The 23,179-nt window shown below is 44.9% G+C and overlaps 1 protein-coding gene across 1 annotated transcript; it reads right to left on the bottom strand.

The window, feature by feature from the left end:
* Positions 1–1,653: 1,653 nt before the first annotated feature.
* On the bottom strand, positions 1,654–4,454 carry MEX3B (mex-3 RNA binding family member B). The gene is made up of 2 exons (XM_032195327.1): positions 3,985–4,454; positions 1,654–3,123 (listed from the first exon to the last, which is right to left on the bottom strand). The coding sequence occupies exons 1-2, from the start codon at positions 4,241–4,243 to the stop codon at positions 1,673–1,675; spliced, it is 1,710 nt and encodes a 569-aa protein (XP_032051218.1). The 5' UTR covers positions 4,244–4,454; the 3' UTR covers positions 1,654–1,672.
* Positions 4,455–23,179: the final 18,725 nt, after the last annotated feature.

Raw genomic sequence — 23,179 nt, 5'->3', positions numbered from 1 at the left:
AGGACCCTCCCCTGTTCTCTGCTTTCAGAACACAAATCTAAGAAAGCTGCAGGCTTTTTTTTTTTTTTTTTCTTACATATACTCTATTTGCTAAAAGTACCAATGCATATGAAGCAGGCTATTTTTCATGAATAAAAATTCTTAAGGAAGAGTAATTTTACATATGGAATTACCCCAGAGGTATGCAACCTATATGAAAAAAATATATAATATTAAAATTCCTTAAAATCATCTTTTATGATATTATCACTGGAAGGATTATCCTGGGAGCCTTCACGAGCTGAAGGGTTCCAGCAACATGAACATGACACAGTTCAAACTCTAAACATGCCTGAGTGTTACAAGCGGGGAACAAAAATTCCAACAGAAATTCTCAGCACATCAAATCAAATCACCACACGGTGTATTTTTTTCTGTAATATTTTATTTTATTTATATAGAAATACTTAAAAAAACATGAAGTAGCACCATTACTTAAGTTTTACTTTTATTATGTAGAACTTTAAATGTCAGAAAAATAAAACTCTTGATACAATTTCAAATCTTGTCTCAGCAAATATAATATTAGTATTTGACCATGAGGTTAAAGGCCCTTTATCATAAAATAAAATATACTTTGTTTTTAAACTTTGCTCAGTAAAGTACATTTAAGCTCAAGTAACGTCACCTACATATACATAAACAAGTGGTAAACAAATGTATTAAAATAGAAATACTAAAACTATAGTGGTGCAACAGAATTTTTGTAATTTCCACTGAATTCTATTTATACAAATGTTAGAAAGCTTCAACAGTTCCTTTTGACATATGTTTATACATTTCCATTTTTGTAATAATATAGAATAAAATATGCTTTATATCACTGAATAGAAAATATGCTGGGTGAAGCAGATTTAAAAGATTTTTTTCTGAACCTATAAAATCTCCATCCCAACAGAATACTGTTCAAAGCATTACACATTTTATGGTTTGTAATTCCGTTCACAATTGTGTGATATTAAAATAATACAGTGTTCTTTGCCATAAGGCCATACTAAAATAAAAAAGATTTAACCCAGCTACAAAAAGTTCACTGAACTTAAATTAAAATACTTGTAAACATCTTTGCAATATGAAATATAATTTTTCAAGTCAAAAAAGAATAAAATACTTCAATCTGTATTAATGCAATTTATCTTTAAAACCTTTAAACGTTTTAATATATATAAGAGATATGTTACAGTTTGTTTTTTTTTCTTTTTTTTTTTTTTTTTTAACTTTGATAAAGCTGCAGTATCATGGTTTTCACAGGAACTTCTTGCCCTTTCAAGAACATTCAGAAAAGTATCCACCCATAGATTTAATTATTTTGTAATAAGCATCCTAGGAACTACCAGCACGTTTTACTAACAGTCCACACACCATTGTCATCATCATAAGCATCTCCTACTTTCAATTTTTTTTTTGTTTTTGTTTCTGTTTTTTCTTATTTTTTAAAAAAAGGGGGGGGGGTTGGAAGCTTCGTATTAAAGTACAGTGTAAAAACTAGCCTAGCACTAGAATGGAGTCGCCCGTTATTATTTATAGCATGCACCCGCGGTCGCCACCAGCACCCCCACCACCAGCACCCCAACCACCAGCACCCCCACACCACCACCACCAGCACCCCCAGCAACCCTCGGCCCGGTCATGCTCAGGAGAAGATGCGGATGGCCTGGGTGACGGCGCTGTGGCACACAGGGCACTGCGGCTCCGTCTTCTCGCAGATGCGGTTGGCGCACTCCATGCAGAAGAGGTTGTGGCCGCAGGGCACCAGCGCCGCGATCACCTCGCTCTCGAAACACACCGAGCAGTCGCGGCTGCCCTTCCGTCGCACGCCGGACGACGAGCACGACGAGCTGGACGACGAGCTGGACGACGACGAGGAGGAGGCCGACGAGTCGGAGGGCAGCCCCGGCAGGTGGGAGCCCAGCCCGTTGGCGTACAACGGGTACGAGGCGGCCAGCAGCCGCCCACCCGGGTCGCTACGCACCCTCCGTGCCAGTGGGTGCTCGGGCCCGGCCACCGCAGCCGCCGCCACCGGGCCGTGCAGGGGCGGGGAGAGCCGTGCCGGGGGCGGAGCAGCGCCACCGCCCCGCCTCGGGCCGCTCACCAGCAGCGCCAGGTTGGCATTGGCGGGCGTCGCGCCCGGGAAGGCGGCGGCGGCTGCGGGCGAGGGCGCCGGTGAGGGCGGCGCGGCCGCAGGGCCACGCTCGAATTGCGGCCAGATGAGGGTGGCCCCCGGCGGCGGGGCGGGGGCCAGGTCAAAGCCGGGCGGCGAGTCGAAGGGCAGCTCGGAGCAGCAGTCCGGGGAGGAGAGCACGTCCCCGCCGCCCCCGCCGTACACGTAGCCGTTGGCGCTGCCGCCGCTGCTGTTGTTGTTGTTGTTGCCATTGTGGGTGAAGCTCAGCGCGGGGCTCGGGGGGCTGTAGTCGGCCAAGCGGGCGCCGCTGCCCCCCGCCGTGCCGCCGCCGAAGTAGGAGTCGGTGGAGGCGCTGCCCAGCGAGCTGGAGCTGTCGTTGCGGTAGTTGCAGAAGGGTTTGCGGCCCGGTGTGGGCGTGATGCTGGGCGGTGTGGGCTTGCTCCAGAGGCTGCCCGTGCCGTTCAGCTCGAAGCCCACGTCCGTGCCATTGGCGTGGAAGTCGTTCTCGTCCGTCAGCTCGATGATGCCGCCGGTGCGCATGGCGATGTGTGCCTCGATCTCCTCCCGGGCCCGGTCCACATTCTCGGGCATGCCTGTCACCTCAAAGACCGGCTCCTTGTCCCGGCTGGGGGTCACGATGTAGGTGTGCGTCTGCTGCTGGATGCGCTTGATTGTGGCCCCCTTGGGCCCCACGACCAAGCCCACCACACGATAAGGCACCCGCACCTGGATGGTGGTTTGGCCGGGCAAGTTCGGGGGGCCGGGAACGGTGCCGTTCAGGGCTGTGTTCTTGTTCCGTGAGGCTCGGATCATGGAGAAATGCTCGGCCGCTGAGATGATCTCCCTGCGGGCCATGGCCACATCTTCCTTTCTGCCCGTCACAACAAAGAGCGGCTCCTCCCCGCGAACCGGGGTCTTGATGTAGGTGTTGGTCTTTGCCCGCAGAGCTTTGATTTTACAACCTGGGAACGAGATGCGGGAGATGGCAGGCAAAGGGGAGGGGAAGGAAGGGGGGGGGAGAGAACCGGTTACAACCCATTAGTTGGGTGCAGCTGGAGGGGGGGGGGGGGGGTAATACACACCCACCCGAAACACATTGCCCCCTGCCCCAGGTGATGGCTGGCAGCTCGTCCAGGAGCCCCGGTCAGGGCGCTGAGGGATGCCAGCCCCAGCCCTGGCACACGCCCAAAGGCATCGCAAGTGGCCAGCGCCGCATCTGCCATGCAACTGCCCCAAAACTACCAACGTGCAGCTCAGAGGAACGGCAACAACGGAGGAAAAGCAGCGTGCGGGAAAACTGCACGGCCAGAAAAATGAAATAAAATAAAATAAAATGAAATAAAAATGAAACGCGAGCAGCCCCAACAAATCACCGCACGCGCCAGTCTGCATTCCTGCTAAGCACTTTCCTTTCGTAAAAAATAAAAAATAAAATAAAATCGGTTCTGCGGAAGGTGAGGAGCAGCGGCTGCACTGAATGAGCCACATTCCCCTATGCGGATGCTTTATCCCAATCCCATTGTTCCACTTCCCCACTCCGTTCCTCGTCCTTAAAAACACCCCACGATTTCCAACTTCGGGGGAAAAAAAAAAAAAAAAAAAAAAGAGCTCCGGGGCTCGCGTTTTCCCCCCTTTTCCTCTTGCAAATCTAACTTTTGCAGCCAGAGGAGCGGCGAGATTTTTTAGAAAAATCCTTTTCCTGCTTCGTCCGTGTGCCGGCAGCTCGCAGCGCCCCTGGGAAGCGCTGCCCGGCGCTGCCCGGCAGCCCCACGGCCGCACTTTCTTTGTCTGGGGGAGCCGGCGCCGCGCCCCGCTGTACCCACCTTGTCTGCCCACTATCTCGGCGACGTGCTCCGAGCTGGGCACCGGCACGCACTCGGTCATGTTCACGCTCTTTTTCCGAGGTTCGCTGTCGTAAATGGAGCCCGTCTCGTCGTTGTCCAGCCCCAGCAGGGAGAGCTGATCCAGGGCGATCTGCAGGGCTCTTTGGTCATCCAGCGTCTCTCCCCCGCCGCCGCCGCCGCCACCGCCGCCGCCGCCGCTCCCGTTCCTCTCCATGTCTGCAAAGAGCGAGCTGGGCATGGTCCCTGCGTGCGCTGCACCCTCCTCCTGCACCCGGCTCAGTAGTAAGAGATCAGACACAAAGGAAAACCCGAGGCAGATGGCCAGCAGCAGAGAAGGAAGGGAGGTGGGCGACTGCTGGAGACCGGGGAGCTGTTGCCTTTTGCTTGTATATTTTGTATCTTTCCTTTTTTGTTGTTGTTTTGTTGATTTTTTTTTGTTGTTGGTGGTGGTGGTAGTGGTGGCGGCGGTGGGGTTTTTTGTTTTGTTTTGTTTTTCCTCCTCTCAGTGCAATCCGGTTTATAAGATGGTTTCAGGACCCCCCCCACACGACTCCCCCCTCGAGGCTTTTTCTTTTTTTTTTTTTCCTTTTTTTTTTTTTTCTTTTCCCCCCCTCGGCCGGGGGTGGGGGGGTGGGGTGGGGGTGGGCAGCGGAGAGCGAGAGGAGCTCCGATGGCTTCCCCCCCTTGAGTTCCTCGCCGGCCACAATGCCAAGCGATGGCAGCGTTTCTTTAAGGAGCCCCTCCCAGGCTCCACTCCACTCACTCAGCGTTTTTTCCTCCTCTCCCCTCCTCTGTCTGAGGCACCGCTGCAGCCAGACGGCTCTGGAGAGGCGGGCGGAGGCAGCCGGGGAGGGAGGAGGGAGGGAGGGAGGAAGGCAGGAGGGAGGCTGGAGGCTGGGAGGCAGCCGGGGAGGGGAGGGGAGGGGGCAGGCGGGGAGGGGAAGGCTGGGGCGCGCCGCCGCCACACGCTCGCTCCCATTGGCCGGCCCCGCCCCCGGCCCCGCCCCCCGGCCGCGCGCCGCTCTTTGTTGCCGCGCGCCGAACAATGCCGGGGCGCCGCGCCCCCCGCCTTCCCCTCCCCGCCCCTCCCCGAGCGCGCGCGGCCCCGGGCCCCGCGCTGAGCCCGGCCGGGGCTTTTCGTTTTTTTTTTTTTTTTTTTCTCTTTAATATTATTATTTTTTTTTCAAAATACATTTTATATTTTAAATTTTTTTTGTATTTTTTAATTTTTTTTTTCCACCCGAGGGGGGTGTGCCGGGGGTTCCGCGCTTCGCCTTCCCGTCCCGGAGCGGGCCCCGTGCTACCGGACGGCGGCCGCCAGCCCCTGGCCGGCACCGGCAGAGCGGCCCCGAGGCACCGGCACCGCCGGCACCGCTCCGGGCCCCGCCCGCCCCCGCCGCCGGGCGCCTGCGCGCCCCTCCCCCGCGCCATGCGCACTGCGCCGCCCTCAGCCGGGCCCGAGGCCTCTCCCCGCCCGGCTCGGCACCCCTCAGCCTGGGTGAGGGGCAGCCCGCTGGCTGTCCCCTCATTTCGGACCCTGCGCCCCCACAAACAATAAATGGTCTTCTCGGCAAGTGTCCCGTCTCCAAATCCAGCCTGCCACCCGCTGGGAGAGTCCTCAGTGTTGTCACCAAAGTGCCACCAAACAGGACACTGAATTCCTCCGCCTTTCCCCCCACATATCCACGAGTACCCCTATTTAAAATTCTGTCATTCTATGATATTCTATGAATCCTAAAATCAGTAAGTGTGGAAAAGACCTCCAGGATCACCTGGCCCTACTGTCCCCCCATTTACATAGACCTTGCCAACTTGCCATGGGCTGTAGCCTTGGGAGAAGGCAGCCCCCACCTAATTGCCTGACAGTCTCACATTCGGCGGGGACAGCCCTTTACAAGCACACAGGGATGTGTTTAGCCAGCTGCCTGTACAAACGAGTGTAACGAGTTACAGGTAATTGTTTACACGCCGTGTTTATGGCAAATGACTGCCACTTCCTCAGGATGTTTGCATGTTTTATAACAAAGCTCCCGTGGCTTGTTTGCTAGCACGGGCATATACACCAGCCATGTGCTTTCCTAAGTGCTGAGGCTGTCCCCTCAACTGTTTCATATTTAAAAGATGGCATAATTTACAAATTTACACTGTAGTTCCAGCAGTGAGAGGTTCTAGGGGGAAAAATGGGAGATTATTTATAAATGGATAAGGATCGTGAAGGCCTTTTACTGTTTTAAGCATTTGGAAAAAAAAAAGGCAGATGGACACAACCTTTGACAGCAACAGAAATAATGTTCTTTATTAAATACATTTCAAAAAGAATTTTGCTTCTCTGGAGTTTTTTTTAACTCAGGGAATCCAAAATCTGCAAGAAAATAACTGTTCTCATTTCCCAAGCAGGGGCAGGACAAGACAGAAATGAGGGGACTGTACCCGTGAGGCAGAGACACGTCACTATAGACGATTACTGTTGTTGACACACAGCAGTGACTGGCAGAAATACTAAAATACAAAGATAGTGGTTGGGTGTGATACAAAGATAGTGGTTGGGTGTGCTTGGATTTTACCTGTTCCTTGTGTTTGTTTGTTTTGTTTTTTTCTCCCCCACTTCCCATCGTATCTAAAACTGTCAGGGTTTCTGCCCAAGATGACTATGCTGAGCATCCATGCACTGACTACAAGTAAAAGGAAAACAAGTTATCTTCAGGCTCATGTTCCTCTACAGGGAAAATTTTATTCTCAAAGCAAGATCTGTACTGATCTAGCTTTATTTTTTGATGTTAAGCTGGAAGCTCTAATTAAAAATGTTTAAAATTAATTTCATCCCTTTCTATAGAATAAGATTCCCGGGAGGGGAGAAGGAGATGCATTTCTAGGAGACTAAGTGTGCACTGGTGTTTTAAGTCTCCTATGAATCCTATGGAATAGTCCAGCATCTTGAGGAATATTGCCTTTTTTTTTTTTTTTTTTTTTTTTTTTTTTAATAATTTTGAAAACTTTTAAGAGCAAACTACAGGAGATAACAACAACTGAAAAGTTATACCGACATACCTTAAAACATGCACACACCAACTGCACATACCACTCGGAATACAGAATCTAAGCAATAGCATGCTCATGTGGCAAAAAGCAATGCACGCAAGATTCGTATGCATGAACTTATTCCACAGAAATATTTCTTCAGAGTAACTTGATCAGATATAAATTAAAGGGTTATCTATCTGTAAGTCCTTTCATCCCATACAACCTTGAAAATTATGCAGAATTATAGTAAGCTCCATCTCTGGGGAAGAGACCAACCATCTACCAATTTACAGAAGCTTAACAAAAGCAGGAAGGGAGGATATATTACAGGCAAATACAGGACTTATTGCAGGAGGAATGTAATTCTCAGTCCTTTTAGTTTCTCTCTCTCTTATCATTTCCCATTTGTGGCAGAGGTAATAAAACTTCCTTCCTCCAACCTTTATTTAATTAAAGTGTAAAGTCTTTGGGGCAGTGAGCTTACTGTGTGTGTACATACAGCTCTGAGCATGAAGAGGTCACGAATTAATCCGAGGCCTTTAAATGCTACTCTGAATACAAAGCATTAACAATAATAAGAATAGGATATCATTTTCATTTAGAATAGATGGGGCCTCTGTTTTCAATGTATCATCACAAAGAATAAACCACACATCTCAGGGAATGACTAAATTAAGGAGCAATGAAAAAGGTATTTCATACCAGACTCGTGAGTCCACTCTATCTCATGTGCCTGCACTCAAGGACACTACTGCCTACTGTGACAGCATTTACCATAAAGTTCTTCTTCACCATAATCTCACAAAATAATGTCCCAAATCCCACAGGACACATTATCAATCAGATTATGAGTATATATGTTTTAAGATGGTGCATATGATTACTGTCATAACATACCCAAATTAACCTCTTGCATGTGCAATAAGCAGCAATTAGCAATCTACAGACAAATGACAAGTTCCTTCATAATATGTAACAACACAAAAGCCAGATTTCCTATTGAATCCCATATTAACCTACATTCAGTGGCCGTGAAATCTCAGAGCGCCGTGTCGGAATTTATCATCTTTCAGTGATGTTAGCTCCGCCTCTTGATGGTTCGAGACAAGATGTTTACAAACAATTCATCCAGAATCTGAAAGGCAGCTGAAAATGTTTATTATTTTCATGCCACTCATTCCAAGCATTTGGGGTGGTTTTTGATGAAGGGTGGGGAGAGCTCTCTCAAAACAGCATAGGTGTGTTAATAGACTACAAGAAATAAAATGGAGATAGATTAGTGAGAGGCTTTGTGATGCCTCTCTGAGATGGAAGCAGGCTCAGGGGTAAGGAAGATGCAGAACTGCCTTTTTCCCTTGTGATATGGACTTTCACGTCAATAAATACAAACAGGGAGGTGATGCTGATGCTTCCCCATGTGTACTTTCATACCTGTAATTCTACACCTCTCCTTTTACAAAATTCATTTGCAAAATATTTTTTTTTTTTGAAAACAAAGATCTTCTGGGACAACTTGTGAAAAGCAATTTTGCCCCAATCCAGAATGAATCTCAGACCTTTAGCAGTCACAATCAGGCTTCAAAAAATATTGATACTGTAATGTAAATTTATGTCAGCTGCTAATGACTTCACTAAAATGCTTGTTTCTAGTACATTAAAATGAAAAAGATTTTTGCAATAGTCATTGCAGGCTGTACTTTCTTCATACACATTTGCTATTAGTTTGACATCGGTGATTAGAGTGTGCATGTTTGTAGGGGATGAAGTGCCTTATAAGAATGCAGTTTTGTTTGACATGACTGATGGAAGGCAATTCAAAATGCATAAAGATGCCTTTATAATAAATCAGAAGTAACCAGCCGGATCACTTGTTCGCTTTAAAACCCTTCACCTGGAGTCTAAGTGGCCTCTTTCATTCAAAGCTCCATTCTGCCTCTCGCTTAAGAACAAAGGTTATCGCACTGTATATCTGAGCTAAATGGCGTTCAACAGTCGAGCCGACCAGAGTTCAAATCTGAAAACCCGTTCTGCCTTTCCTTCGCTCTCCCGTCGCATATTTAGAGGCCAGCCTTCCCAGCTGCTCTGCATGCAGGCCTCCCAGCGGAGCTCTCCTGTGCACGCGGCTGCAGGATTGGAGCTCTTTGTTACCAGGGCCCTTGGGCCAGTGTTCAGCCTGCGACACAGCACTGGCGTCTCAAGTCTAAAGCACCTATCACACTTGTGGGCACTGTCTATTGAACAACAGCTAGATTTAATAATAAAAAAAAAAAACAACACATATATAAAAAGATTTTATGTTTTTATGTTTAGACTGAGCTGGATAAGCCATAGATTTGTGAGGTAGGTCACAACTGAGTTTTATTCATCAGTTTTAGTCTCTGAAATAGTACATTATAATTACATTTTAATTTACTTTAATCTCTGAAATAGTTAATTATAATTATGGTCATAAAACATGTATAACCTTTGCTTCCTCTACCTCTCCAGTCTTAGCGCTGTTATAAGAAAGATAAAACAATTGTCCTTTAATGCTAATTGTTTATGAACTCCTTTGTAAGAGACTGTTTATATAAAATGCCTAGGCAAACTCTAGGCACAAATGCAATATTCATAATAAATGAATGAATATTATATCCCTGACCATAATTCCAGTGCTCTCCAATAAAAGAATATCTAATTCTTGTCACAGAATTGCCTCGTAGGTTGAAGTTCAGCATATAAATACACATGGGAAAAGATTAGATTTTAATTGATAAGTATTAATCATCATTCATTTCTGTCTCTGCAGGAAGCACAATGTTAAAACATCTAGTTAATATACTGTATAATGGATAACCTTGAGGCAGAAGCTCTTGCATCTGTCTCTATCCAAGAAAAATGTCAACATCAGCCTTTGTTGCAGCAAGATACCCTGACATCTGAATGGAGTTGCTTCTGCTGGAAAATTGACTGTCTCCAGTATAATCCTTCCTAACCTGCATCTGGTGCCTAAACTAGAGATGAGCCCAAAATAATTTTTTTTTTATCTGCATACACCTGTACTTAGAAATGTTTGAAATATGGTCTAAGTCAGAATGCTGTGTTTGTGGCGCATCGCTGCTCTAAACAAACAGATTTCTCATGTGATGGTCTCACTGCAGCCACAAAGCATTAGCACTCACAAGAGCATCATTGAAGATACTCAGGCTGTTCATTGAGAACAAAGCCATTAATGATTAATACTATGGTAGGAGAGAATGTAGCAGTATTTCTTGGCAGCTGAAATGTGGCAATGCCTCTCCTACATGGAAAAGACTCACAAATACCTCTAGCTCTTTTGCATCAGATGGTTCTTATTTGCTCTGTGGGAAGAAGAATCAAACAAATTCCCCAGATTAAAGGAAAGTGAAGGGGATTTGCACATCTAAAACCAGACATATACAATACATCTCTCTCTGACTGACCCAGCAGATGCAGAGATGTGTTTATGTATCACAGACTTTACTGTCCCAGCAGATGCTGCAAAGTTGTCCCTGACACAGACGCTTACTGTCCCCACAGATCTGTATTTTGGGAGGGAATTTTCGTACCACAGACACTACTGTCCCTACAGAACCACATCTGCTGGCAGAGTTATTGTTTCACATACTCTTCTGCCTCCAGCAGCTGTGAGAGACTGCCAGGACGACAGGCATTTCTGTCACAGCAAATCTCCATCTACAGGGCATTTTAAACTGCAGCTTACGCTACTGCTCTTACTGAGCCCTTAGTAGGGACCATGTTGATGAGGGGGAACAACAGAAACAAATGGAAATAAATGTCTGCTGGACATCTAAATCATCATTACCTCTGCCTAAATATAGCACTCACAAGTGCTGTGTTTGGGAATGTATCAGAAGGAGAAAAAGAATTACTCTTGTCCTTCTCCCACCCCGCCTTTAACAAGTATTCATTTTGAGAAACCCTCAAAGGAAAAAGTGTCTGGTGCCATTCTCATATAATAGATCCAACAAAGCCCAAGTCATTCATGACCACCAACTCAACAACCCTACCGCCCTGCTGCAGGGTCTAAGAGTGTGCACCAGGTCATTTTCAGTGCTTTTGAACAGATGCATCCAGTTTTGCTGGGGGTAGGCTGCAGGACAAGTTTCATTTTTTCCTGTGTTCTGGCATCAGAAGATTTGATACACAGCTCAGGAGGCACAAGAGCAGAAATAAAGAGGAAGGGGTTGGTTTTGGCCCCCCATCTTTTGAAACTCAGTATCATCTCTTCTCAGATTTAGGGCTCAGCAGAAGTGGTGGACAGGGAGTTCTGCACCTGTGAAGCTGCACTGGCACTGCAGGGATGTCAAAGGGACTGCTGTCTGTTCACCTTTAGCAGATCTCCTGAGGACTGCTGCCACCTTTATAAAACAAAGAGAGTGCTCCAGCCAGTGAAGCCATGGCCCACAGGCCACAGCGCTGGTTCTTGGCCTGCCCGGGGCTCTCTTCACTCAGGCAGTGCTCAGGGAAAGGGGAGGTGGCTGGAGCTGCTCCCTGGGGGCTGCTGTGTACCCTACTCCCCACCTTTGGGGCACCCAGGCCCCACCTTTGTGGTGGAAAAGCTTGGGACTGGGCTACGACATGGCTATGGCTAAGACTTCCCCTCAGGAGTGAACTCGGCCTAAGGCCCATACCAGAGCATGTACTTACATATAGTTAATATGCATGGTATGTGAGCCTGGACTCGAGAGCAGTCTTGGACCTTTGTTTGCCTGTGAGAAGACATATCCTTTATGATTTGGTAGGGGAGAGAGAGAAAACCTCCCCTGGTAATTCTGCAGTAATGTAAACCCTACATGAAGAAACATCATCTAACTTTGGAATTCCCCTGTGGGTAGTCTGGGCATTTATCTTTATCTGAAGCATCAAGAGCTGTCCATTGGCAAAGGCAGGACACACAAATTCCCAGAGTAATAATCTGATACAGCACAGAAAAACCTACATCCTTGGAGCAGATTGTGGGAAAGCATCAAGATTTTGGTTATGCTGCCAAAGCAAACAAGATGTTTCAAGCCCCATCATCTGCTCTCCAGTTCACACCCTTCCAGTGCTATCTTTCTCAGATGCCATGCCACACTGGTTAGTGGCAATGGTGTTGTCATGTGTGATTCATTCCATTTTACTGGAAATTAGAAAACCACATGCTGCACTGAAGAACTGCTTATTTATGTAGTCATATCATCCCAGAGAGCACTCATCCTGCCATTATTTGTACACAAATTCTTTCATCTAGAATTTTGGAAATACTGCTCTCCACCAGAGTTCATTCAGAGGGCAGATTAATCAATAACACATTGCTCTTTCCAGTGCCCATTGAGTCCTTAATAGTTTCCAGTGCCACCCTGAAAAGCAAATGGCATTTTAGAAGAGATTATCTTTGTCATTACAGGATGTGTGGGAAGCAAAACCGAACAAGCAGTGGGACTGGAGTTGTGCTAGCAGGAGTCTGTCATGTATTTATTTGAGCTCTGGGCAGGTGAATTTCACCCACAAGGAAAAAAAAATAGACTACTTCTGTCTGATTTTTTATGGAGTGCCTTTATAAAGCCTTGACAAGTATTTCCTGAACATATCACAATGCTACATTTACCACAGTGATTAATGCTCAGTATGAGTGATGAACTGGCATATACAGGACAACAAAGCAAATGCTAAGAGTTGTCAACAGTGCATTCTTTCTTTGGAATAAGCATTACGAGATAAAAACATCCATAGATTTAAATAATATTTTCTGGTGACAACAGCTCAAGCTGGCTAAACTCTGCTTTGAGTTCCAAAGCACAGGTCTGGCATTGTGTGTGTTTCAAAGAACTTCGTTTCCTAGCTGAGTTTTTCTAGCCTTCATAAAGTTAGTGTTACTAAAGCAGCTGCACTAGGATCAAAAGTTAGGTTTGACTGTGTGTTGACAGGCAAAGTCTGACCTCTACAAATTCCTAAACTAAGAGATTGCATTACTGTCTACAGATACAGATAAATCCAGTCTTATCTTTAGATGAAGAAACTATTAAGAAGATTCAGGCACCACACATTTATGAAGAAAGAAAAAGAAATGTGAAACATTCTTTTTTTAAAGGTTAGCATAGTTTAAGCATTCCTGAAAATATTTATTGTCATAACAGACTAGACCTACTAAAATGTTCTAGTCTAGGTTTTGGTCTTTGACATCCTCAGGAATCCTGTTGACTTCAGCTAGATCACATGGCTGTTGTGGAAAGCAGAATTTAGCAAGGCAGAAGAAAAGACACAAAAAAGCAGTTCAAGACCATTTGGAAAAAAGTAAGAAGTTTGCTTTCAATGTTACTGAGTATCTTTTAGGACCCAAATTAGAGTTCTGTTATATTTTAAAGCATTGCTTTCAAGCTTGCTGGAAGTGTCAGACAATTTGAATAGATCTCCATTTTAATTTCCAATCTAGCGATATGGAACAGCTGCCATAACTTTGTGCAACGTGGCAAATTCAACATCCTCATTCCTCAAATGACAATCACTGAGAAGGGACTCTGAAAAAGGCATATTATGCTTCCACTTTTACTGCCTTTTAGTAACTCTCAATCAAAATTATACTTTGGATAACGAACCCAAACCCTCAGTTGTACTTTTAACTTGCACTGTCTCCAATGGGAAGCAAAGGTGTTTGGTGAAAGCTGATGAGGTTGATCTCAAGAGGGTGATCAGAATCCAGAAGAGCACTTTGGGGTTCTGATGAAAAGCATTAGTGTTACCCCCACTCTGAGATTATGTAGACAAGAACAAAGACAGTTCAGCCATATCCAAGGAAAATTATAGGGAGCAAAGGGAGCGTGCATGAAATGAAGCACATTTATGAGCGCAACCCTATTTCACATCTAGTTTGAGAAGGAATCTTTTTTTTTTTTTTTAAAGAGTTCTGTAATGATGATGAGTTGGTCCTGTTACAGGAATAACGTCCTATCTAGCTCACACTTTGTATTCATTCACAGATTATATATCGTGTGCACTTAGAGAAAGCTACCTCCCACTCTTCTCAATTCTGAATATACATCTCAGAGGAGTGTTGAGACCTAGCACCACCCAGCACGATGTTACCAGTGCACTAAGAACACCACCCAGCAGAGGTACGGTTGCTCCAGGATGGACTATTTGTTTCTATGCAAACAAAGCACAAAAGAACCAGCAGCACTGATTTCATTTGCTTAGTTAACATCTCTGTTGTCATTTCTATAACCCTTCTCTGCTAGAGTTCATGGTGTCTTTCCTTCCACATGATACCACAAGCTTCCATCCCTGAGATTCTTCCCTTCGGTAGTCTACACTTCTCAAGAAATTCTATCTCCTAGCATGAAACCCACTCTCACTAATCTATTTTCTGTTATCAGTATACTGACAGACACCTTTATATATTGGTGGGGACACATATCAGCGTAGCACCAATATCTCTTACTGGAGTTTACCTCTAACAGTTACCATTTGAAACAGAAAGCTGAACAGAAATACTAAGATCAGCGTTCTTTGAATGGACTCCGGCTTTGGATGTCTAACTTTATACCATTTCCAGTCAATAAGAGTAATTTCTTAGCAAAATCAGATTCCATCCACAGCACAGTCAATTTAGGTCCCAAGGGAAGAGGTTAAGAACAATAGATAGACAGTACAGGAAGGCAAACAGGGAAGGTTAGCTACGCCTCACCTCTGTCCCGGAGCTATTAGATGGGTCTGCATGGGGGGACACAGGCCCTAAGCTCACAGGATCACCCCCAACACATATTTATATCACATCGCATTTTATTTCTTAAATGGGAAACACAAGTATTGCTTTCTGACAGAAGGCATAGCCCTTCTGGGCGATGCTTATTCTGCCTTTGGGTAGGCCCCAGTACTCCTCCCTTACTTTCACTGCCATTCCTGCCATTGTAGCTTGTGGGCCTCGGTGCCACAAGCCCATTAACTTCACCTGGCAATGGGTGGTTCTCCCTCAGCCTGATCGCATGCCAACAAGAGCCTGATCTGCCTGCAAAATTATAAATTGCACAGCTATTCACACTGAAAGCCCTGCAGAAGCAGCCCTCCCCCACTTCCTTCTCTGTGAGCTCGCTCCAACAGCAGGCAGACATAAGTGAAAGGAAAAACAATGAGAAAGGAAACTTGGGAGGGACAGGTTACAAGCAGAAGGAAGAAGCAAAAGGTCTGACTCTGCAGACCATATTCATGACGAAAAACATTTGCACAAATAGCCTGATAGCATTCAGTGGGAGTGCCGGGCTGAGTAAAAGTGCTGCAAGTGCAAGCAACAATTGCAGAGGCAGGAAATAAGTAGGAAAAGAAAGAAAAAGGAAGCCCCACGTGAATCAGACACCTGCACAGAGGAGAGCGGTCTCACACACCCCAGGAAAAACAAATGAACCAAAACGCTAACCGCCTTTGAGTTACTGCAGAAATATTTATAGAGCCTTTCCCAACCTCTGCCTCGCTTCCTGGCAGGCAACACCACAGAAAGAGTCCTTACCACTGGCATCCCCTTCTTCCGCCAGACAAAAACCCAGTCCCTTCCCAAAAACACAGCAAAGGCAGCAAGAGGCCAGCTGGCTGAGGAGTGCTTTGGTCGTTACCTGAGGAAGGATGAACACCCAGCCTGGGACATACTCGTAGGAGTCTCAGTAACTGCTCTCACAGGAGGATGGGCATCTCTTCCTGCATGATGAGCTGGGGAAACACCATTAATTTGGTACAGATTACTGTTAGCAAGAAGCCACCAACCCCCCCCCCTCCCGTCTCTCCCAGCTGCTCGCTTTTTTGCTGTCTTTGCAAAGCACGATGAGGCGCTGAAGAGAAGTAGATGCCCAGTAAGACTGTGCTGCTCCTTTTCCAGTGAGCTCTTTCAGGAATTATCAGAACAGCTTCTGTGAAGAGAAATTCTAAACTCCTAAATCATTAAAATAATGTATTTATTTATCAAAAGCTCACCTTCTAAAATGAAACACTAGGGAGCAATGCAGTCATTCCAATGAATGCACATATTTGAATTCTCAGGGCTTATACTAATTGGCAGTTTTCAAAATGTTTCCAGTCAGGTCTGTCCATAAACTTGAAAAAAAATCAAAATACACCTCTCTGAGATGTGCTGGTGTTTGTGAAACAGAACTATTAAATCAGTGAGATCAGGGACTGAATTCAAAGCAATGATGTTTTAAGATCATACATTAAAGATGACAGAATCTTTCTAAATCACCTCAAACATGAAACACTTGCAGTTCTAGCTTACAAAGTTATCTGAAAAACACACACTACCACCTACTGGCAATTATTCATATATGTTATTTACATACTGATAAACGGTAACAACATGTGCACATTTGGTTTGTATGAGCTTTGCTAGGACAAAGACCAGGCTTCATTCCTACATTTATGAGACTTGCATTTGAAGACAAATGTATTTCTGTGCATGTAGTTCTACAACGTGTGACCAGCTTTTATTTTCTTCCTTTCAATAGCAATAATAGATGTTTATTTAAATATTTCTCATTTAAGGGAGTCGGTTTTGCCAGTGAATCCCTTTAACATGAGGCTGGTTTTGTTGCTCAACAAGAGGAGGCTGGTATCATGGTACTACCAGGTTTCAGACCTTGCGATTTATACTCACCGTTCAGTAAACTTCGTGGAATAAATTGGTGGTATGGAGGCAGGAAGGAGAATTTGGGTAAGTGCCAATCCTAGGTACGACCTCTCTTCTGCATCAGCCACACAAAGCCTCTGAAATAGAGGGCCATGGCTGGACAGAGGAGCTAACACCAGGCAGCAATCACACACAAACACCTTTTCCTTGAGTGTTTCACTTAGACAGATGCCTTGCCTTTTGCTGTAGATCTCACCTCCTCGCCCAAGGTTCACTGTGATGGCACAGAAATATCTTGGAGCTAAAAGGGCTGCGATATATATGTCAGGAAGTAATGTTAGTTAAAGGGCTACACATGAATACCACAGACATCATCTCTGTCAAGCTTGGATGAAATGTTTTTCACCCTGCATGCTCTCTCTGGAGCCTTTTGCCTGCTGGCAAAAAACTGATTGCTGATGAAATGCTGGTGGGGATGAGTAGTAGTTTTGGACTACACAGGACTTACCACCAGTCAAAATACAAGTCTGATGCTGGGACTACGTTAACATGACCTGCAGCATAACTGTCTGAGTCCTCACCTGTGAAAAGACATGCATCAGGAAAGCTGAGGCTGACACTACTGAGCCACTCGGGGACCCACGGTGCACCCAAACTCCATCCTGGTGCTGCAGTACAGCTGTTGCCGTTTCTTCCATGACATCACCTTCCAGAGAGGATCTTGATACATGGATGATAACATCAGAAAGATTGGCCAGGCCTGATATAAGGGTTCATTGAAGGCTAAAGACTGGTATTGTTAAGAATCAGCCCTGCAGTTCTACAGGGAGCACCTGCCCAATGTGGCATCGAGTTAAACTGAAGACATTGGGTATTCAACAATCAGACCAGCAGCAGCAGAAACTGATTGCCAGGCACTGCACCCCTGCAGAAAAACAACCTCTTCACTGCTTTATAAATAAAACATTCTATCCAACAATGTAATTTTAAATAAATAAATAAACAAATTAAAGAAAAAAAAAAACTTTGATGTATTTATAATTAATCAAATTTATAGTTCTATTATATAATTTTTTACATTGTAGATTTTCAAAATATATATTTTTCTTGTTACTTATATATTAATTAAACACAAGGTTTCCTGCTGGCAAGTACCAGACTAGCTCAAGACAGATCTTCAGATATGCTATGCTAATGCCTGACACACAGGAGCAGACACTTTTCGCTCTCTTCAATATGTGCATTACAAGTAGTATTTTAATTGGGCTCCCAATTCAGAAGGCTGGAATGAGCTTGTGAGTCATTTTTACAAGTTGACTCACATGCTACAAAAATGAAGAATTTGATGCAGGGGGAAAAAAAAAAAAAAAAGGTAGAGGGTGGATTTCTGCACATCACTGTCGCTGGGGAAAAGGGTGGGTTTGTCCCTAGTAGCCAGCTGCAGCAGCAGGGTGAGTTCAGTAAGTCCATTACTTAGATGAGGCTTTTTCTTTTTTTTTTCTTTTTTTTTTTTTTTGGACTGTAACTGTTAAAGAAAGGATGCTTTTGGAAGGCTTTTGTTTCATGAGAGCTGTGATTAAGAGATTATATAAAGTACAAAAAATGTTGAGCTTCTTTCCCCTTCTGAAGATGGACCAATCCTAGCATCCCAGGATGCCGCATTTCTCTGCATTTCAATCATGATTCCATTTCCAGACTAGTTAGCACACCAACAACAGGGAGAGGGATATTCCTCTCCCTTAGGTGCCAGCCCTGCAGACTCAAGCTCAAACCGAAGACAGATTAAGCACTTTTCTCCCCACACATCACCAGTTGAGGAAACATCCCACAGCTCCCACTATACCCGTGTGAAAACCCCATTGTCTTTCTATTGTACTGTCTGCATTGTTCGTGCAACCTCAGCGCCTCAAACCATTTGCATGGGTGCAAGGGATGGGAACTCAGTCAAAACAAAGCAAGTGGAATCAAATCTATCCTTCTCTTTTTGCTGTGTCAGCTTCAAACTGTGGTTAAAAAAACCAAAACATTTACTTAGTGAAGCAAGTAAGGGTGAATTGCAATACCCCAAAACTGCAGGTATGCTGAGTAAAAGGCTTTTCTGAGCCATCACTTTTCCTGGAATGACCATATTTTAACATTTTTCTTTCCGTATCCTTAGAAGAATCCATACAATACACAAATGAAAGGCAGATTCACAGAAGGCAGAAAATGCCAGGGTGTTTTTCATTGTCCTGAGGACAAATGCCAGAGCCCTTCTGGGACATTCAGAACATCTCGTCACTGTATCTTATTCAAGGGAAAAACCATTTGTCAACAAAGTAATCACTGCACAGATTCAGAGACAACTGCAAATAAAAAGCCAATACAAACGTGCAGATGAGGTTCCAGGCAGCAGCTAGTCACAAGAAGAACAAATGCCATCCACAACGCCTGGCATTTGGGCCCATGCATTTTTCACTGAAGTCAAAAGCAGAGGGGGAATAATGCAAAGTGATCTTCAAACAAATTTTTAGATCAATCAATATGACTATGAAAAGATGGGCCTGAACCAAACCTGGATCCAAACCCTACTTCTATACGCCAACACCAGCAGCAGAATTGGGTATGGACAGAACAACTGAGTATGCTGCCACAAAATTAGCGGCAGTAAAAGCCCCACTGCTTCATACTTAAACATTGAATAATAGCGGACAATTTGATGCTTAGCTCCTGGCTGAAAGCAGCCTTCCTTTTTGATTAGAAGCACACAACACCAAGGGAAATAATCCCATGACTAATGCTCGTAGTGGCCAGGATTCATCACCATTTGAAAAGTGAAGCATCTGCCCCGTGTGTGGGCTCAACTCTCACTTTTTTTCCTCAAACTCAGTCTGTGGACTGAGAGACCTTGTCTAGCCTTCCTCTTGAAAAACGAAAGCCCTCTCCTGGGTCAACACAAGTACACTTTCCTCAAGTACAAAGCCACAAAGGAGAACCCTCTGCAAAGGACTTCCGTCAGTGATGAGGCTCCACAGTTGCTTCATTTTCTAAACTTCATTTCAGGGTGTGCATGCAAATGGCAAAAGGACTTTGATCATTTTGGTTCTGCACTGCATTTACTTCTCAGTTGGTGAAAAAATCGAATGCCACATAGGAAAAAGAGGGCATTTCACAACATTAGCGTGTACCATGTTAAGTACACAACAGAGTTAGACTCCAGTTTCATCAACATGGAACATGGAAGAATTTCAGCTTAGCTCTAGCCGAAATCAACCTGAAGCAGTCAGAAATCGTAATTGCTTCCTTAAAGACACCACTTGTATAAAATTAAATGCATTTCTCCAAAAGCTTCACTAACATAGCAACTGATTGGCCCTTGAGGATTCCTATAGATACTTGTCATTCAGCATGAAATCAGGTCAGCAGCTAAAATTAAACACCCACCTCTACCCTGCACCGCATGTGGAGTCATCGCTTTTAGTATCGCTCAGCCTCTGCCTCCCCGAATGGGTTCATTCTTACCACGAGCTTAAAGGATGTCTTATCAAGGAGCACTGATGGATGCAGTCATTCCTGTTCTGAGATGAAACTGTTGGGAATCAGACTGGCAGTCCCTTTGACTCCATCTGCATTGATTAGCTCTCGGGCAGCCTGCCAAGGCAGTGTGCTGCCTCTTACCCTAGCCACTGTTAATCTGCCTGAGCGAGGCCTGCAAGCCCTACATAAACTGCAATTTCTCTTCATTAGCGTGATTCTGCCTGCATGAATCTGATAACATATGGGATATTATCATAAAACAGCCTATTTCACCAATTCATTTTCTCCTTTATGAAGATTATGAATGTACTGCGAGTGCATCGGGCAGGATAAAACAGAAGATTCTGCTGTACTGTTTATCTTTGATTTTGTTTCTAAAATGCAGATAGCCTTCCTTTTAAGTTCACATTTCCCAATAACCCTCTGTTAATATATTGTAAAAACTGCTGACTCTCTCCCCCTGATTTCCTCCGGTTCATTGTGGGTCTGATCCACAATACAAGTCACTTGCCTAGATTGAGACCTTAATGATCAACAGAGCTAGCAGATGCCGCACGATGGAAAAAATGAGGTACGGTAACTGTTTAGTCAACCCTAATCACTGCCACAGTCTGACTAAGCATGAACATGAAACATGATCACAGTTTGATGACGGATTATGTAATTCCAAACATGTGCTTCATACCCCCTCGCTTCCTGCCTGTTTCGGATAATACAAGTCTGCTGGAGTGGGCAGCTCCTGCACGGCTGAATGAGCGCTTTGTCTGCAAAAGTGGGTGCAGGTAGACACCTACCTACATCTGAGATTTATTAATTAGCACATGTCCCTGTTGAACGAAGTCTGCATGCCCTCTGCCGGTACATGCCTGCATTCCCGAGAACATCAACACTGAAACTGAATTAGTGAAATATCTTAAGGCTGTTCCCTTAATGTACACAACTGCTGCTGCGAGCTCCTTGGACAATGTATGCATGCTTGCCCTGGCATTCTTCCACGTGCAATATAGAATAAAATGCAATTAACCACCCGTTAGTTCTAAATCTCACAGCTGCTTTGTACTTATAACTGTTGTTTTCATGTCCCTGCTCTGAAGGCATTTTCTGCTGAAATGTACCATTGCAGAGTGCAATATCTCTTTCAGAGATTTTGAATGCACTCACCCTTTAAGGAGCTGTAGTAAGGGGATGTTGCACAGGACAGACACAGAAGCCTGCAACAACCATAGACTCTTGTTCTGTGCTGCTCCCAAGGAAAAAAAAAAAAAAAAGTCTTCAGCTTTCCAAGATTAATCCATTATCAAAAGCTACACTAACTCCTGGATAATCTGCATCAATTACTGAGCACAGAAACATGCAGTAGAGGTCATTTTAATAAGCAGTTCACTCCTTAAATTACTTTTCCTGCCAAATAAAGTCAAGATTGCTAGGGATCATAACTAAGGGATCATTAGCTTAACCCATCTGACAGCCTTTTCTGCAGACCCTTCTAACTATTTACACTGTCAAACAGTGGCAACACCAGATCCTAGAAGAATATGCAACAGCTCTTTTTAATAAGGAAAAATACAATGTAGTGCAAGCTACTGGACAGACAGGGTGACAGGGACATCCGATGAAGATAAATATGCCCACAGCCCAACAGCTGCTGCCAGTGCCCAGCAAGAAGCTGACAGTTCCCCGCAGCTGGATGGTTCTCGGGGGGAAGGGGAAATGCCCAAGTATCACTCACATATGGCAGAAGAATAGAAGAAAAAACACCTTGCCGTGCCCTAGACTGTGACAAATCCCACCAACCCCCCTCAGAAAAAGAATACTTTCACCCCTCACTAATGACATTTAAAACAGTAACTGTAACAAAAAGGAAACAGCTGAGTGCAAGTGCTCCATGCCTTGGGAAGCATGTCAGTGTGCACTGATCTGCTCCTGGCAGGCACACACCATCACTGGCACAGGTGAGAGCGCATCAAAAGGGTTAACCACTGCACATCAAAGAGAAGGCGCAGGCATTGGTGTAATTGAAAATTGGCTGGCCCAGGGCATATTAAAAGCTGTATGAATTTTAAACACTACTCATCTACAAGACTCAGTTCACAGTGCTGATGTACTGACCTATGCCAGCAAGGTTTGCTTGCAAGAGGAAGTTATTGCTTAGATGCATATCAAGGACTCCTCGCTATTCTTTCCGTTGCTTTCAAACTGAGCAAAAGCTGTTGCATCAGCAGGCGAGTACAAACCGGAGTCTAACCGCTGCAGAAGACAGAAATGTCAAGCAGCCTTTCAAGAATAGAAATCAGTTACATTCAGTCCTGCCTGGATGAAAGCGTAGGACAAAATGACCTAGAGTGGTTGTCTTCTCTAAATTTGTACAATTCTACTTCAATATTAAACTTTATTCTCACTGTGGCCTTATCCTGACTAGAAGAGGTCACATCCAAGCACGTTAGCAAACAGCATTAGACACAATGTTATGCCCAATTACAGCTATTTCAGCTCTGTTGAAGTATTGTGATCTACCCTGGAGAAGGGAGGGGAGCCAAGAGAACGATGTAGCCAAGTATTTTTCAGAAGTGCTAAAAAGCATGAGTTTCAAAGCAGAACCTGGCTGGAAGGGAATTCACTTACCCTCGAGTGCTAATGCATTTTGCAACATGACCAGTTGTACAGAACACAGCAAGTGTCTGCACTGTGACAGCAATGAGGGGCACTCTACAGCACCGTTCTGGGTAAACTGGATGTGTAGGTGAGCAGCGCATGGGGCCTGGCCAAACTGTGCAGAGATGGCTTCCTGTGACAGACAGACACACACAGTTATTTTTCCAATTCCAGGTACAAGCTTACGCATATGGTGTACTGGAGACACTTCTCAGTAGCAAACATCTATCCCTTCATGCTCAAATTATTTCCCTACAGCTACTCTTGCTGACTGCTGATGTCTATGTTACAGGTGTGTGACTACCAGTGCTAGCCGTTCCCCCAGTTGCTACACAGGAATTAGCAAAGAGCAACAACACAAATTGCTCAAACCAC

The sequence above is a fragment of the Aythya fuligula genome, chromosome 11, assembly GCF_009819795.1.
Source record: "Aythya fuligula isolate bAytFul2 chromosome 11, bAytFul2.pri, whole genome shotgun sequence".
NCBI classification, from domain to species: domain Eukaryota; kingdom Metazoa; phylum Chordata; class Aves; order Anseriformes; family Anatidae; genus Aythya; species Aythya fuligula.
Note: the sequence above shows the minus strand (reverse complement) of the source record. Positions and strands in the feature narration are given on the sequence as shown.

Bases quoted from the DNA above. Each gene is read 5' to 3' on its own strand.
- MEX3B (XM_032195327.1), bottom strand. From the start codon at position 4,243: ATGCCCAGCTCGCTCTTTGCAGACATGGAGAGGAACGGGAGCGGCGGC. The intron at 3,124-3,984 runs GTGGGTACAGCG...TCTCGTTCCCAG, and splicing joins CGAGATAGTGGGCAGACAAG to GTTGTAAAATCAAAGCTCTG.